The 17406-nt window shown below is 42.1% G+C and overlaps 2 protein-coding genes across 3 annotated transcripts; both read right to left on the bottom strand.

Moving 5' to 3' along the window:
• Window positions 1-2494: 2494 nt before the first annotated feature.
• LOC116614454 lies at window positions 2495-14442 on the bottom strand. 2 transcript variants are annotated; one of them, XM_048730294.1, is made up of 13 exons: window positions 14303-14442; window positions 13424-13876; window positions 12458-12767; window positions 10152-10332; window positions 9641-9730; window positions 9010-9228; window positions 8280-8390; window positions 7571-7835; window positions 6851-7124; window positions 6040-6259; window positions 5411-5688; window positions 4911-5094; window positions 2495-3839 (listed from the first exon to the last, which is right to left on the bottom strand). In XM_048730294.1, exons 2-13 carry the CDS (start codon window positions 13869-13871, stop codon window positions 3462-3464), a joined length of 2958 nt encoding a protein of 985 aa, XP_048586251.1. In that variant the 5' UTR covers window positions 13872-13876; window positions 14303-14442; the 3' UTR covers window positions 2495-3461. The 2 variants fall into 2 exon arrangements, with proteins under 2 accessions (XP_048586251.1, XP_048586252.1); XM_048730295.1 differs by lacking the exons at window positions 13424-13876; window positions 14303-14442 and having other exon boundaries at window positions 10152-10363; window positions 12458-12590.
• On the bottom strand, window positions 14373-17360 carry LOC116614453 (calcium-activated potassium channel subunit beta-4). Its single transcript, XM_032375471.2, has 2 exons — window positions 16853-17360; window positions 14373-16290 (listed from the first exon to the last, which is right to left on the bottom strand). Exons 1-2 carry the CDS (start codon window positions 17222-17224, stop codon window positions 16000-16002), a joined length of 663 nt encoding a protein of 220 aa, XP_032231362.2. The 5' UTR covers window positions 17225-17360; the 3' UTR covers window positions 14373-15999.
• Between the last annotated feature and the right edge of the window lie 46 nt (window positions 17361-17406).

Here is a 17406-nt window from a genome sequence, read left to right as displayed (position 1 = left end):
ATCAATAACCCTTCCCCTGCATTGATCAACAAGGCACACTTGTAGAAATTTGCGGGCTGTTATTGACAGCATGGGGTGGACAAATATATTTATTCTTTGCACTCTAATAGAAACATTTACAGTAAACATGAGAGATAACGAAAACCGAAATAAAAACGATCCCATAAGCATTTTCACTAAACCAATAAAAGTAAGACAGTTGGCGGCAACAAGCTCCGACTTTGGCTTGTATAGTGTCACTAAGGAAGGAAATGGTCAAAATTCACATTGTTACGATAATTGGTAGAATTCTCCTATTTTCCAATTGCAATGCAAATGAAAATATAACACGAAAATGTTGAAAAAAGCGATAGTATTTAAAAAAAACCGTTGTTAGATGTTCGTTCACATCAGCACCGAGATTTTTGATTTTTTCGAGGCTGCCACAAATAAAAGTTTTTCTCGAGGACTCACCAATATAGTACACTTTTTTTTTAAAAGAACATCAAGGTTCTTATAAACATTCAGTTGAGGTTGGGCCGTTTTTATTTTTTGGAAATTTTAAGGCTGAAAACGTTCTTAACGATGTTCATAAATTTTAGCGTATATAAGAATATAAATACCCAATAAATTATAAGGAAGAGATTTACACTAATGATCATTTGATTCTGCATTTTAGAACGCATCAGGACTAAAAAAAAAATCTGCTATCTGAGCGTACTTATAAAAAAAATATTCTTATAAAAAAAGAGTATATATAAGTTTACTATGGTTTTTGTGGGAGCCGACATCCTCCATTCAGAAATTATATATTGGGCTATTTATAAATTTTGGGCTTAGGTGTCCAGAGTTTAATGCACCTTAATCAAATTACGCCCTATTATCAGAAAACGAAGGACGACTGTTTCCATGGACCACTTCTTCATTCCATGTTTACTTTTAGGCCTGGTTTCCACTTAACGTCCCCCAGTGAAATGAAAAATATTAAGAGCGACAGAGACGATCATATGGAGATAACATAGATAACTGACCTTTATTGCACACATGAGTATCCATAGTAAATCAATATGAAACATTATTTTAATACAATATAAACAATTAAGATCAATACTATATTCATAGAAAAAAAAATGGTTCCAAACCCTCGGCTTGTCAATCCACGCGTAATGGCATAAAAATGGCACCAAAACTTAGCGATTGTTTGCAAGCATTATAACTTTTTTCTTCATACTCAAGATGTCTTGGCTAAGTTCAAATATCGTATTATCCATGAGCCGTATTCACTGCAAATTAATCAAGTGGATTGTTTCTATTTTATTTGCATACATTTGCATTGAATACGGCTCATGGATATTACGACGTTTAAAGTTAGCCTTAGGCCTAGTTCAAACGCCGTTCTTTTTATGTGCCGTTCCAAATGCACGTTTGACACGGTCAAAAAGACAAAAGCTCGCCTGGCAATTTTGACGCCGTTCTTTAGGCGTGCATTTAGTTAAAACTGCATTTAAGCAAATTAAAATCTTTTATTTAAGCTCGACTTGCTAATTGTATAACATGCAATTCGAAAGAATCAAACAACAAAAATTATCCCACCATTTAAAAAATGTCTTATTTCTTCTAGCATTTAAAAATGCTAGAAGAAATAAATGGTGGGTTAATTTTTGTTGTATGTTATAGAATCAAGAAGGCTGCTCAGACAGCGGGTGAATAAATTCGCCTGTTTCACCCCCTGGATCCGCCCTTTAAGTGCGCTTTCTCTTCTACGTATTATGCACAGAGAAGCTAAGGCTGTAGAACAGCGTTGGGATGTTAATTAGTAGCGAAACATTGACCCCCCCCCTTTTTCAACCAACCCACTTAAAGCCGCATTGTCACCAGTTTACTTCCGGAGGTCCGACGGAAACCTCAACCGTTAAAAGACAAAAGAATCTATTAGAATCCGAGATATTTAACAGGCCATCCGCTCTAAATTATCGATCACATCCTCAAAGAAACTTCCAATAGACACAATGCTGTCAATATTTTGAAATATTTTTCGCGTTTTCCGTTAAAAATCATCGGAGATTTCTAGGTAATCGACCGGAAGTAAACTGGTGACAATGCGGCTTTAATTGCACTTACAGCAAGGAAGTAGTAAACATTTACATACACTCAAGTCTACAATCGCAGACAAAACTCGTTGAGAAACTACCCCTTTTTGAGCGGTTCCAGGCGTCAAAAGGGTTACTCTACAAAAATAGCAAAAAAACTCCCCTCTCCCCTATTACAATGTTGAGAAATCATCTCGGCACACTTTGGTATGGTGGTGAACAACATTGTGCCGGGGAAAGGGGGGCAAAATTTCTTTTTTCAATAGGTAACTATAAAAATTAGGTGAAAAGATACTAGTGTCCTAACATTTTTGTTCAAGATTGTAGCTATAATACGATACTATAGTTCTATACTAAAATGCATATACTGAGAAATGGAAGAACATATTAAGCATCTTTTCGGTTATTTTCTTTCTTTTTTTTTGACTTTTGGTTACTTCTGTTTTCTAATCGCAGAGCGAAATGGCGCAACCAATGCTTTCAAATTTTATGTTGGTAAAATACGAACTACACATGTTCTCTTCTGTTTTTAGGATCGCGCGCAACGCCGTATTTTTTTAAGAAATAACGAAGTACCCATCTCATTTAAATAAACTAGGCACATGAAAAGTACAACATTCGTTTTATAAGTCGTTCATTGGCCGTTCTTTTCACGGATGGGCAGCATTTGGATGTCATTAAACTACAATATGCATTTGGAACGGCACATGAAAAGAACGGCGTCTATAACCAGCCCGGCGTGCCAAATAGAATGGACCGGTCTAATTTGATTTAGATGCCGTTCTTTTTATGTACCTAACACCTTCTACTGGAATGGCGCACAAAAAGAACGGCGTTTAAGTTTTCGTGGAAACAGCGGGTAATCTTTAAGCATAAATTTTGTAAAAATAACGGCATTCCGAACATTAAAGCCCGTTTGTTCAGTATGAAAATAAGCCGGCCGAGATTAAACGCAACTTGATTTACGGATATAAGTTTGAATGCGATGCTTAGTCTAGGGTGTCCGCGTAGTAGTGCACACGGCGGTAAAGGAAAATAAGATTATGTTTATTGTCATGTGACCATGATATTTAGTAAATATACTATATGATGATTAGATATACTGTAATATGTTTTAGCGCGTTCACAGGCCTGCGCTTGACAAGAATAAAACTTGATAACCGATATGACTTGCTAAAAGGTGATGTGACTTGATATTTCGGTGGTCTGCACAACTATAGTCTTTTTGAAATGGTTTCAACCTAACTAACATTAAAAATGCTTTGAGTTATCAAAAGAACGTTAGCTCTACCGTGCAACCAAATAAGTGCGACTTGTTCTAACAATATTCCAGCTCTTCTAATAAAAACAACACTGTCCTTGGAGATTTGCCGACCAATGTGGCACCAAGTACTATAATTTTGGAATAGGAGGAAACTCCATATACCGTCCAACCGATTTGAATTCTATCTCTTCATAGCCAAAAGCAGCTGGTCCTACAACGGACAAGGCCTCGGGTGTGGTCCATTGAGGGGGACAAGGCATCGCTAGTACGGCTACCCGCAATCCATAGCGAATCTCTTCCGTTGCGATAGGCTCGCCGCTGTCGCAATTCACCACGCTGATCAAATCAGGTACACAAGCCCTCACGACGTTGGCCCCGTTTTCCTTGGAGAAAACGATATAGTTTTCGTTTTGGAAGTTGATTTGCAGTGATTCCTGTGCGTCACCCTTGAGGAGCATAGACCCCTTGCTGAATCCTTCACTTATCTCACGATCAACGCGGATAATCTGAATAAGAAAAATTATTGATATCAAGTATCATTTTGAAAGTATTCCGCAACATAATAATATTGCAGGAAATGGAGACGGAGTTGAAGGTAAAGATGAAAATAAAGGTCAAGTCACAAGTAAAGGTGAAGGTGAAGTTGAAATTGAAGGTAAAGTTAAAGGAAGAGGTGAAGGTGAAGGTGAAGGTGGAGGTAAAGGATAAGGTAAAGATGAGGGTGAAGGTAAAGGTGAAAGTGAAGGTAATGGTGAAGGTGAAGGTGGAGGTAAAGGATAAGGTAAAGATGAGGATGAAGGTAAAGGTGAAAGTGAAGGTAATGGTGAAGGTGAAGGTGGAGGTGAAGGATAAGGTAAAGATGAGGGTGAAGGTAAAGGTGAAAGTGAAGGTAATGGTGAAGGTGAAGGTGGAGGATAAGGTAAAGATGAGGGTGAAGGTAAAGGTAAAAGTGAAGGTAATGGTGAAGGTGAAGGTGGAGGTAAAGGATAAGGTAAAGATGAGGATGAAGGTAAAGGTGAAAGTGAAGGTAATGGTGAAGGTGAAGGTGGAGGTAAAGGAGAAGGTAAAGATGAGGGTGAAGGTAAAGGTGAAATTGAAGGTAATGGTGAAGGTGAAGGTGGAGGTAAAGGATAAGGTAAAGATGAGGGTGAAGGTAAAGGTGAAAGTGAAGGTAATGGTGAAGGTGAAGGTGGAGGTAAAGGATAAGGTAAAGATGAGGGTGAAGGTAAAGGTGAAAGTGAAGGTAATGGTGAAGGTGGAGGTAAAGGATAAGGTAAAGATGAGGGTGAAGGTAAAGGTGAAAGTGAAGGTAATGGTGAAGGTGAAGGTGGAGGTAAAGGAGAAGGTAAAGATGGGGGAGAAGGTAAAGGTGAAAGTGAAGGTAATGGTGAAGGTGAAGGTGGAGGTGCAAGCAATGGTAAATGTGTATTCAAAGGTGAAGGCAAATGTAAAGGTGACAGCAAAGATAAATGGGAAATGGAGAGCAAAAGGAAATATATAAGTCTAGTATGAGATGAGTAAGTGCAAACATTGAAAAGGCTAGGGGATTAGAGGCGAAAGTGAAACAGACGACCCACCTTTCCTGCACGTAAGATCACAACCCCTCCTTCCCGGCTCACAATGCAATCCAAAGGACACGTCTTGTCACGCCTGGCTCGCAGTACAGCATCACCTAAACTCCTCGCACGACTGATGGTGTAACGCACGAAGTGCTGCTTTATTTCATCGCAAGTAAATGTGAAGGATACACCGGAAGCACAACTAAGAGAAAAACAAAAGATAGTGTTGATGTGTTTAGGGCTAACGGTATGATAAAAAGAAGAAGTTCTCACACAATTGAGCATCAAACATGCATAGGCAGGGCCAAAATACGTATGTCATTTCTATGCAACTTGGTTGCTATGTGCGTGCAATTTTGCTATTGAGAAAACGAATCCTGCCTCGTGGGACTTGACAAGAAGCTTGCTGTAGTATTATATTGGCCTAATATATGTATAATATTACTACAACTACATATAAAATATACAATACCTAGTGGCCCTCGTCAGTGTCTCTGATTGACCGTCCTTTAACTTACCCATACTCTACGCATTTCTCCCTGAAAACGTTTTCGACATCTTGTGGATTTCGTGCTTGAGAAATAACGCTCACATTGCCTTTTTCATCGGCCACCGCGGCGGGATAGGCCTTGCACCCTTTGACAAATGGTACAGTCATTTGAAGTTTTGGAAATGCTCGACCCATGGCATCCGCGTCCACCACAGGGATCCCATTCAATGCCCCGAACGCAAGGGGCTCGATGGAATTCGCACCGCCTACTTCTGCGCAAAGTGCCACGCTAAAGAATTGCGAGGACTAAAAAAGAGCACATGAGTTTGAATAAAAGTAAAGGTGTAAAAACTGCTCTTTGACATCTTGGAATGTGAATCGGCTTCACGAATATGGATACTGCATAACCTGATTGGGAAGGCGAGAAAACCGCTGGGGACGCTGGTCCATGGTACCATCCTCAGTGAAACTGTAAACTGCGTCGTGGAGCAGTCCATATCCATTTATAGAGTAAAAAACACCGTCATGTGAAGCGCATTGATATACAAGTACTTTACATTCGATGTCGCTAAGACGACACATATCTTACGGGAGGTGTTTGAAACACGATTTCAAGTTATATACAAGTATACCCTAATAACCAAAACAGACAGCTACCTTTTCAGTTTTGTTCAACAGCTCCTTTGCATTAAAAACAATTGTTACACCTTTGTCCTCGACCACTTTTGCTTGATCTTTATTCGCAATAAAAGCTTTCAAAGCACCAGCAGCATTCTCAGTCTCCGTGTTGGCAGCCAGCTTCTCGTATAAAATCACAGGTGCTCCCATGAACGCGATGACAGCTCCATCGCCTTGAAGATCAGGAGTCGTGCCAAGCCTATGTCCAGAAAGTATCAGTAAAGATTGTGATGAGAGACGTGACATAGCACGTAAAAACATAGCATAGAGAAAGCAAAGAAGAAAGGACAGAAGATTTCATATCCCTCAAATAAGCATGCATGTGATAGCACTTAAGAAGGGTCTTGTCATTTATTGAGGAGAGAGAAGAATGGGGGGAAGAGGGAATCGCGCTTACTTTTCGCTCGCTCTCTATTTTTCCTGAAAATCCACAGAAACGCTTGCTACGCAGGCAACGTAGGGCATCACTTGATCACAAAAAGCCACGCGAATAAAACCAAACGTTAATCAAACAAGAGTGAGCCTTTGTCTTCTAGTTGTCCTTTATCTAGACCACATTTATATGTTATCAGTCCTTGTTATTGTTTTCACCCCACATTGGATGGCGAATTATGTGACGAAATAACACTCTAAAAACAATATTTTATACAGGACTAAAAACCACAAAAGTTTTCCAGCAGTTTCGCCAAAACAGCAAATGAAAATGGATGCCTTTTTTTACTCTTGGTATTTTGCAAGGACGACAAATTGGGGGCTGAAACTTTTTTAGACCTCTCATGGATTGACAAACCTATCGGGGTGAATGACTCTCATCGTTTTGCCAGCTTTGAGTATGTTGATGGCCTTGAGTTTGCCAATATAAGGCGAACCACCCCCACCACAGCCAAGGATACCAGCACCAATAGCAACGCACTCAACGTCATAAGGCTGCATCAGCCAATCACCGTTCGCGTCAATTACGGGGTCCAGGCACTCTCCGACACAGGTAGCTCGCCCTTCTGTAGTAGGTGCCAAAGAGGGACCATCCAAAGGAGAGACATCAAGCTTCGAGATATCAAATGCTTCTAAAGCAAAGAAGCAAATGACAGATGTGTAAGTAGGTTGCTGTTGTAGTTGTTTCTTATGTTTTTGTTGTTATCATTGCCAGTTGTCCAGTCCAAGTTTTGACTGTCAATTGAAAGCTACGACCTAGTAATTCTACACTAAATAGAGAATACTTTCGTGAAACACTTTCGCATATCATCTGTAATCCAGCCCCCCCCCCTTCCCTACCTCGTGATACATCTTATCTTACAAAACCCCCTCCGTCAAATTACGCTGTCTTTAAATAGATGAAACACGATGGCTGTGAATAAGGGAAACGAAAAGACATACTTCTTGCACAGGTCTGCCTTAGGGTTGGAATATTTCTTCAGCTGCACCCAAGGTTTCTGTGGCCACACCCAATTTACTCAACCCCGAAGCGCCTGTGTGTAAAGCAATCTCCCCCGCCCCGTCGCAGCGTATATACCTCTCGTTAGAGCATGTCCATCAGCCAGATCTCCGACCACCTTGATGCAAATCCTGGTCTGATTGCCCTTGAGGTACGATAACTGAGTAGCTGTTATCTCAAGCACCTCAATTGTATCTGGGTCAGCGCCATTGAGGATGGCCTCTCTCCTGGCTCTCTGCTTGACATTGGCCAGAGCTGAGTCTCTCTCTTCAGCGTCCACCTCGAAGACACCATCTACCATGCCAGAAACTTTGCAAAGGGCAGCTCCAACAGCATTGGCCACCTAAAGGAGTATGAAACAAGGTGGAAACAGGGTGATATAATTAGATACTCAGTCAATCCAGGGTGGAAGCTGTATGCCTCTCTGAAAATAGAGTTGTTCTATTAGGAAGGGAGGTTAGGAAGGCGATTAACAAACATTTTAAACCATCTCAAATCCTATTTTGATTTAATTTCCAGCTGAACAGAATTGCATAAATCAGAGTCTAAATCAAATATCCCATGTGTGCAAATTGACCCCCTCTCTTGTGGCATTTTCTAATAACTGGCTTAACTTTCATGTGGCTTTCTTGCAATGCTTTCCTATAAAAGCTCGCTGTATTTTTATTTCTACTCGTTTTACCCTAATTGAGATTCTTGAGATGTTAAACAATTTTAAGATAGTGCAGTAAAGAACATGTCTAATAGCTTCTACGTTGTAAACAACTTCATTGTTTATAATGTCTACCTCAAAGTAATCTGGAAATTCAATTTTAGAGGCTCCCTTCAGTGGCTGATCTCTGTCCAGAAGAATGCTCCCACCGCCAACAAGAATAACCGGCTGATCTTCCGCTTGGACCTAGTCAAACACACCAACAAGTTTAGTTAATGATGGTGTGGGACAGGGAGACGGAGGTCTCATTATAAATGCACATACTTTGGAAGATGGTGTTATCCCATTTTGTCAATACCTTAACAAAATATTTGATATATTTTCGTTCCACCTCTACATGTGATAGATGCTACATTTGTGACACTCCCACTTCCAAAATATGTTGTGTTACCAATTGTACACCAATATGGTCTCATAAATTAACATGAAGGGCGTCGGGGGAATGGGAGGAGATAAAAGGAAGAATTCCACTTTTTCGGGGGTTATAACCTAGGTAGTCAAGCTCCTTGCACCTGGAATGCTAAATAAGGAGAGTGCAGACACAATATTGTTGGGTTGAAGGTATAACAGGCATCTCAGGCAGCCACCATACAACTCAAGTGTGGTGGTTTTTTTTTGTGTGGAAGGAGTGAAACGGGGGAGTCCAGAGAAAAAGCCTCAGAGCAAAGGCGCGTTGGAACCAGGGATTGAACCCCTAAACAAGTTATGAGAGGCACGAGCACCACAGAGCAACCATTTGCCACCAAGGCTCCTCCAGGTAAAGGATAGGATGATACAGCACCTTAAATTATCTTACAGCCCTCACCTTGACCTGATCAATCACACTCTCTACCATCCTTTTAATCTCCTGCACTGCTTTATCTCGATCCGACGGCTTTAGGTGTTCCACCCTAGATACCTCCCCAATGTTACTAGTATACCCGGCTGCCACAGCCACGTCAGTTGCAGTCAGTACAGTCCCACCAAACACAAGTGCATCTTGGTTGATGTTACAGCCAACACCTGTGGGACCAACAGTCACTCTCTAAAGGAAAATAACCCATATTATCATAAATGTGTGACCAGGCTGTATACTATGCATATGTTGGGCATGCTTTCTCTTTACTCGACTTTGAAAACTACATGACAATATGTAAATAAATGCACTTGATTGACATTATGTAAAGCATCCTAGGTTATCAGGCAACCATTTGTGCAGGAAAGGGTGAGCTGAAGCAATTTAAAAAAGGGGGGGGGGGGGACGAATTCATATTTCTTTCGTCGATTTCCTTATATGGGGGCCCATGTTGTCTAATGACTTAGGGCGGTTGCCTAGTGGATGGTTGTCTTATGACTCAGTCGACAATTTGCATGTTTTTTCTATTATTTTCTATTATTTTTTCTAACAAAAAAGTATAAAAGGCATGTTTCCTCTTTTGATCACAATGGTAGCTCACCCCAGTATCGTGATATTTCACAAGTGACCCCCCACCAAGTGCTATGCTAATCACATCCGGCATGCGGAAGTTGGTGTTCACTCCCCCAACCTGAAATACAAATGCACAATAATAATCTATGCCTCCCACAATTCATTTATTATATAAGACGGATGGCACTTTCGGTCCATTCATTCCACCACCCCTTTGTTACTGCACTTTAGAAGCCTCTAAACAAATTTCGACCTTAAGCAAAGAGGAAAAAGCAGAACATTAGGGAGTATGTGCCCCCCTCCCTACCCAATATTTTTATATTGTATATATATATTTTTTATGAGGAAATGAGGGCTTTGCCCCCCCCCCCCAATATTTTATTAATGTCTCTGTATTGTGCTCCACCCCAAACTTTTGTGGCCTGCTATGGCTCTGGAATTAAATTCCATTGTTTTCCTGCCGTTGTGGTCCAAGTTGCCATTAAATTTGCCAAAGGTATCACTGAGGTTTCCCCCAGTCTAGTGAAAATATTTTGTACCTTCACTCGAGTAGATGCTAAGCGGGGAAAACCTTTCATTAGCACTCCAATATCAGTTGTCGTTCCTCCAATATCAATGACGATGGCATCTGTCAAATTTGACAAGTGGGCTGCACCTCTCATACTGTTGGTTGGGCCTGATGAGAGTGTCAGGACGGGGAAATCCAGGGCAGTTCTTTCGCTATACAGAAAGATTTCCGATTTTTACTTGCCTAAAACAAACAAAATATCTGGTGTGGTGGTCTGTGTGTCTTTACCAGCCTATGTGCCTGGGCAACAAAAAAAAGCCCAAAAGTCTCTCAACTTCAAACAAAATTTTGTTCATATACTGAGGCTCCCCTGGGTGACATTTATGCACTTCTAAAATGCTAAAACAAATAAAATTTTATCAGTCAAAACTTTATGAAAAATATTTACTCCAATTACTCCAACCTTTTTCCTCAATTTCTGGCATAAAATACCTATTTTAAAATCTCTGATCTGAAAAGTGTGGGAAGCCGGCACCCCCTTCCCCATGCCCCTTCTTTTGTCAGCAGCATCCCCCTTCCCCATGCCCCTTCTTTTGTCAGCAGCATCCCCCTTCCCCATGCCCCTTCTTGTGTCAGCAGCATCCCCCTTCCCCATGCCCCTTCCTGTGTCAGCAGCATCCCCCTTCCCCATGCCCCTTCTTGTGTCAGCAGCACCCTCTTCCCCATGCCCCTTCCCCATGCCCATTCTTGTGTCAGCAGCATCCCCCTTCCCCATGCCCCTTCTTGTGTCAGCAGCATCCCCCTTCCCCATGCCCCTTCTTGTGTCAGCAGCATCCCCCTTCCCCATGCCCCTTCTTGTGTCAGCAGCACCCTCTTCCCCATGCCCCTTCTTGTGTCAGCAGCATCCCCCTTCCCCATGCCCCTTCTTGTGTCAGCAGCATCCCCCTTCCCCATGCCCCTTCTTGTGTCAGCAGCACCCTCTTCCCCATGCCCCTTCTTGTGTCAGCAGCATTCCCCTTCCCCATGCCCCTTCTTGTGTCAGCAGCACCCTCTTCCCCATGCCCCTTCTTGTGTCAGCAGCACCCCCTTTCCCCATGCCCCTTCTTGTGTCAGCAGCATCCCCCTTCCCCATGCCCCTTCTTGTGTCAGCAGCACCCTCTTCCCCATGCCCCTTCTTGTGTCAGCAGCATCCCCCTTTCCCATGCCCCTTCTTGTGTCAGCAGCACCCTCTTCCCCATGCCCCTTCTTGGGTCAGCAGCACCCCCTTTCCCCATGCCCCTTCTTGTGTCAGCAGCATCCCCCTTCCCCATGCCCCTTCCTGTGTCAGCAGCATCCCCCTTCCCCATGCCCCTTCCTGTGTCAGCAGCACCCTCTTCCCCATGCCCCTTCTTGTGTCAGCAGCATTCCCCTTCCCCATGCCCCTTCTTGTGTCAGCAGCACCCCCTTTCCCCATGCCCCTTCTTGTGTCAGCAGCACCCCCTTTCCCCATGCCCCTTCTTGTGTCAGCAGCACCCCCTTTCCCCATGCCCCTTCTTGTGTCAGCAGCATCCCCCTTCCCCATGCCCATTCTTGTGTCAGCAGCATTCCCCTTCCCCATGCCCCTTCTTGTGCCAGCAGCATCCCCCTTCCCCATGCCCCTTCTTGGGTCAGCAGCATCCCCCTTTCCCCATGCCCCTTCTTGTGTCAGCAGCATTCCCCTTCCCCATGCCCATTCTTGTGTCAGCAGCATCCCCCTTCCCCATCCCCCTTCCCCATGCCCCTTCCTGTGTCAGCAGCATCCCCTTTCCCCATGCCCATTCTTGTGTCAGCAGCATCCCCCTTCCCCATGCCCCTTCTTGTGTCAGCAGCATCCCCCTTCCCCATGCCCCTTCTTGTGTCAGCAGCATCCCCCTTCCCCATGCCCCTTCCTGTGTCAGCAGCATCCCCCTTCCCCTTGCCCATTCTTGTGTCAGCAGCATCCCCCTTCCCCATGCCCATTCTTGTGTCAGCAGCACCCCCTTTCCCCATGCCCCTTCTTGTTTCAGCAGCACCCCCTTTCCCCATGCCCCTTCTTGTGTCAGCAGCATCCCCCTTTCCCATGCCCCTTCCCCTGTCAGCAGCCTATATGTCTTGTACCCCATTCACATCAGCACTTAAACCAGTTTAAAGGTGGTTTAATTAAACTGGTTTAAATCTCAATCTCCCAAGAGTGGACAGAACCAAGATCAAAACTGAATAGACTGTGCTGTTTATGTCACTAAGTGATCATTTAGCTATTAGGAATTCAACACAATGAGAAACTTGGCAATATCAGGCAAAGCATGCAGCATTGGATTCTGCGGACTAGGCACAACTTACCCTTCTCTATTAGATGCACTTTTCAGAATTGTGCCATCATTCTGAGTGAGATAGAATGGGCACTTTGGCCCAATCTTTTTGATTCTGCTGAAAGCCTCATGAAAGGCAAAGATAGTCTTTCTACTCAAGGGTTTCAAGCTTTCATTGAGAATAGAAGCATTTTCACGCTCCAACTGCCCTAGCTGCCCTACTTCATGGGACAATGTGATACTAATCCCAGGAAAGGTTCTTTGTATAATCTCCTTGACTTTTATTTCCTGGTCATTTCGCACACATGAAAAGATCCCAGCAATAACCACATTCTTGACACCTGTTGAGAAAAATAATAGAACAAAATAATATATATTTTCACCGATAAATGAATGCCCTATTATCATATCCTTTGCATATCAGCTCTCCATGAGTCTTTGTCTAGCGGATCTATTCTAGAGAGGTTACATTCCTTCAGGTCTGACTTTATCTATTTAAGTATTTCGCTGTCTGCCCCATCCCCTACAAACTGGGATCTTCATAGGGGTCTTTTTTTTTATAGGAGGATGTTTATTCACACAACCACGGTCCTTTTTGTTCCTTTAAATGCAAATCTAATATCCTCCTACTTGCATTACAATCTGCTGCATGCAAGGCAGATGCCTAGGAGGAGGGATGTAGGGGTATAATATTTTTTTCCAGTGTATAATATGCTGGTTATAGTGTACTATAACAATGCTTGCACTGAATATACCAGGTAGGAACTGGCCAGAAAGGACACGAATCGACAAAATTCGAATCAACAAAATTCAAATGTCGTTGCTAATATTGTAACTAAGCGAAAGGCGTTAACACTAACTTAATAACTAACTAATCTAATCGAAGTTCATTACATCAAGAGCTTCATATAGTAAAATAATTAACATAGTAAAAACTTCCAAAGGGGAGCCCCTGTTTGGAAAAAAACCTTTATCTATTACCCTCTGTTTAGATTACCTCCTTCAATGATTTTCCTCATTGTTTTTATGACTTCATCTTCACAGACAGGAGAAATTTCTGTTCCATCATACTGGTAACCCCCACCAAGGAAATAATATCCTGCGTTGATGACATTTGCCAGGTCTTCAGGAAAATCACAGAATGGAGGTACAGCAAGTGAGGCCGGCCCACATAATCTTATCAATGCAACACGTGCAAGGTTCTTTCTTTGTAAAATTGCATTCAAAAAGTGTGTAGTCCCTATATTGATGCCAGAAATATCTGTAGCACTGTATTCTGTCTTTGTAAGCCCTCCAATAGCTTGCTGCACAGCATTCACAACACCTGATGTCACATCTTTGGTAGTTAAGGTCTTAGCATAGGATGACACCTTGTTTTTATTAGTGATGATGACAGCATCAGTGTTCGTGCCACCAACATCAACTCCAATCACAAGAGACATCATTCAAACTGAAAAAAATAAGAAAGAAAGAAAGAAAGTCATAACCTGATCCTGGAAAACTAAGCCTGCCCTTCAACCAATGTTTGCCAAAGCTAGGCAACAATTTTGAGCATTCAAAGAAGGCTAAACTATAGAATTCAAGGCCACATCCAAACCTATTTGCATTTCCATTGTATTTATTGCGTCGTTCTATAGAAATTAAGGTGCAAAGTTCAATAACAAAGTAATAACAATTTGACCCAACTTTTGCGGAAATGGCAAAATCGTGTGCAAGTTGAGTGGGCTAATTAGGCGATGCTTACAAGGTAACAGGCGATTTTTCATCTGCTAAATAAAGTACCAAACAAATTGCTTTGTATCCTTATTATCCTCGATACTGTTCGATTAATATGTGACATTTTGAAAAAAATCAAAATGAATTGTTAAGCACCTACCACGAATGTCTGTGGTTGAACAATCAGATATGAAATCTTCGTTCTTCGTATGAATAATGATGCTTTTTTCTTAGCTTGCGAGCGTGCTCTCTTGTGTGTTTTCGTTGCTCAGAATCCCTGTTGTGAAACAGGAATCCCGACACCCCCAAAACAGGAATTTCCGAATTAACCCACTGGAGAGGCTAGTAGCGAGAAGGCTACTTTCTTCTTTTTACTTCCTTTGCAAAACTTCAACCCAGAAGGGATGGCAGGGAAGGGGTGGGAACTAGCCCGGCATCTTGCCTCACCGCTGACGTACATTGTTATAAAATCTGACGCATATGGATTTTTGTCGTAGTATTTGCCAATACTAGGCAGCTTCGTCACCCTATAGTTGCTATTCATTGTTTACAGTGAAGATCACGTTAAATTTTACCAGATCTGAAATTCAATTCTGATTGTCTTTTAGAAGCGCAAAATTTGGCACAATTTTACACCCAAAATCTAGGGAAGACCTTCCACACTCAGGCTTTTACAGTTTGATAAAAAGGAAATTCACAAAGTATTTGTTTTTTTTTACATCACGTTCTCAGATTTTCGGTCCTGCTGCTCCCCTTTGCTCACCCCCGTCTTCCGTTGTCCAGTCATTCCTTGCTCAACCCCATTCGCATTTTTTTCGGTACATATTCCTTGCTCAAGCTCACATCCCTTTAATCATCCATCCCTTTTCGGATATCTTAATTTGTGTTTATTGAATACAGATATAACGTTTACTACGATATTGAATTTTAATTCGAGAATAATGGAAAAATAGAACTGAACTAAAGGAATAATGTGAAGTGCCGAGCACAGGCTCAAAGTTTAAATCCAGATGCACCAATAAAGACAAAAATGCTTGCTCATCCTTGTTCCTGGGAGTAAAAGCAAGAGTAAAAAAACGCAACCCCGTACCTATTCCAAGTAGCATGTGATCTGTCTCGTCCCCCTGTCTCGGCTCTGTTAAAAAAAAAATAAAACGCGGCGCGCAAAGTACCACGGGAAGGCGGGCCGGAGAGCCGAGGGGCCGAGCTCTTGTGACGGTCCAACATGCATTGCGTTTGCATTGTCTTGCTTCTTACTGTCCGTGAGCCTTTGCGCGCTGTCTTTTTTTTTTCTTTCTCCGCACACACGATCACGACTGGGAACGAGTCAGGCATACACTTTTATCTGTTCATTTAAAGTATTACAGTTTTGATATCCTGATATCATCTAGGCGGATGATCCAGGACCGGAAAAGATTGGGGGTTTACAGCCTCTTTATTAGAAAAAAAATGCGATAAAAAGAGTCACTTTCTCGTTTTGAAATTAAGACTTATAACCAATCCTTGACTTCGTACTACAAGCCCAGCCCCCGTCTATCGCTCTGACTGACTAAAAAATCATAGGTATAAGCCTAAAGTGTCTGACATTCTGCTGTTCAGAAAACAAAGACAGCTGAGTTCGTCTTCTATACTTCGCAGACAAATTAAAATATAAAAAAACTGGAAACTTGGTTTATCTTACAACGTCTAACAGTGCAGTGTGTCACATTGCCTTGCATAAATATATTGTACATAGACACACAGATCAGATAACACTGGGAAACACGCAGAATTGTTTTACGGCATGCAAAACAAAGACCTCGTGTAGTGACAACCTTCTTACTCTCAGGTTATCCCTCTTATGTCCTCACGCTGCATTCATTCCCAAACAAGATGGACATTTTGGCCATCCTTAGGTGCGCAGAAAGTATGGCGCCGATAATAAACTAGCGCCATCCAAAAAATGCTGATCAGAATGAACATCATTGGCCACAGGGTGCAGTGGATAATAATGGCATTGAAGTTCTCAGTGCGTCCAACTACTTCGTTCGTCTTTTTCGGATTATAAAAACAAGTGTACTTCTGACCAACAATTCCTCTGGATTCTTGGAATTTCTCCACTGCTCGGTAGTTAGCTTGCTCGTCTTTCGTGCAAGGCGCGACTGAACACTGAAAGAATGTCGAAATGAAAGCAACGCATTATATTATAGAGCAGATGTTGTTGGTTGTTGTTTGTACCCGGCGAGATTCGGAAGGAAATAAATGCCTTGTACTAAGACTTTAAAATGAATAATGGGAATTTGGAGGCTCGCCCATCAAAAGGAAAGACGAACAACACCATCATAGGTAACTGTTTCCAGATAAAAAAATGTCGTGAAAAGGCACCTTATCTAAGAGCTGATCTAATTATTTCTGAAATTTGCAATAGGATGGAATTTTGGAATTATGTCATTGTATCTATGCGACCATCACATTGACTAAAAGCAATAGTAACGGCAATACTCAGTCAGGGCAAACTGGCTTTTTAAAAAAAAATGTTTTTTTTACAGTTTTAATAGGCGCAAAAAAAAGAATTATAATATATCTGTGTAAATATTAAAGAACAAATACAAGAAAACGCATCAGAAAACATCCTCGAAAACTCCTTTTGAACTACCTATTCTCACCGAGAATACAACCAAACAAAAATAAGACAGGGAAGTGACTTTTAATGAGTGGAGATTATTTTTACCTCCTCCTCATCACTATTCTCGTAGACTGTGTCGTGAAACATTCGATTCGTGATGTTTCTGTCAGGGAAATCCTCAGGGACATAGTCGACGTAAATCTTGAGACACGGGTGAAAACTTGAGCAATATTTCCCACAACGGCACGACATTTTGCCCTGAATTTCAGAGCGAATGACCGTGCACGTCGCTGGCCTGAGGCTGAGACCATCAATGGCTGGAGAAATCACCAACACTCCGAGAATGATCAAGACGAGGAAGGATATGACTCCCAATCCCACGGAAATCCTGTAGCACCGCGACGCGGTCCAAAACTGCCGGGAACAGATCGATCGGCGAATAGCGGGAGAAGGAACGGCTATTACCCGAGCGCGCATGTTTGCTTAGTTGAATTTTGACTTTAAGTTTCAATTGCAGAAGTTGCTGCGTAATGTTTTTACTTCAATATCTCAAGTAAGACTCATTGCGCATTCATACGCGCAGTGTTTTGAATAATTCTCTTTCTATTTTTTTCCAGCACGGATTTTTAACGATAATTTCTAACTTGTAAGGAGGGCTA

The sequence above is a fragment of the Nematostella vectensis genome, chromosome 7 (genome assembly GCF_932526225.1).
Source record: "Nematostella vectensis chromosome 7, jaNemVect1.1, whole genome shotgun sequence".
NCBI classification, from domain to species: Eukaryota; Metazoa; Cnidaria; class Anthozoa; order Actiniaria; family Edwardsiidae; genus Nematostella; species Nematostella vectensis.
Note: the sequence above shows the minus strand (reverse complement) of the source record. Positions and strands in the feature narration are given on the sequence as shown.

Coding starts and splice junctions, on each gene's coding strand:
- LOC116614454 (XM_048730294.1), bottom strand. CDS start 13,871: ATGATGTCTCTTGTGATTGGAGTTGATGTTGGTGGCACGAACACTGAT. Junction 5,689..6,039: donor TGTTGAACAAAACTGAAAAG/GTAGCTGTCTGT, acceptor GCTCTTTTTTAG/TCCTCGCAATTCTTTAGCGT. Junction 5,095..5,410: donor GAGAAATGCGTAGAGTATGG/GTAAGTTAAAGG, acceptor TTTTTCTCTTAG/TTGTGCTTCCGGTGTATCCT.
- LOC116614453 (XM_032375471.2), bottom strand. CDS start 17,224: ATGCGCGCTCGGGTAATAGCCGTTCCTTCTCCCGCTATTCGCCGATCG. Junction 16,291..16,852: donor AGAATAGTGATGAGGAGGAG/GTAAAAATAATC, acceptor ACATTCTTTCAG/TGTTCAGTCGCGCCTTGCAC.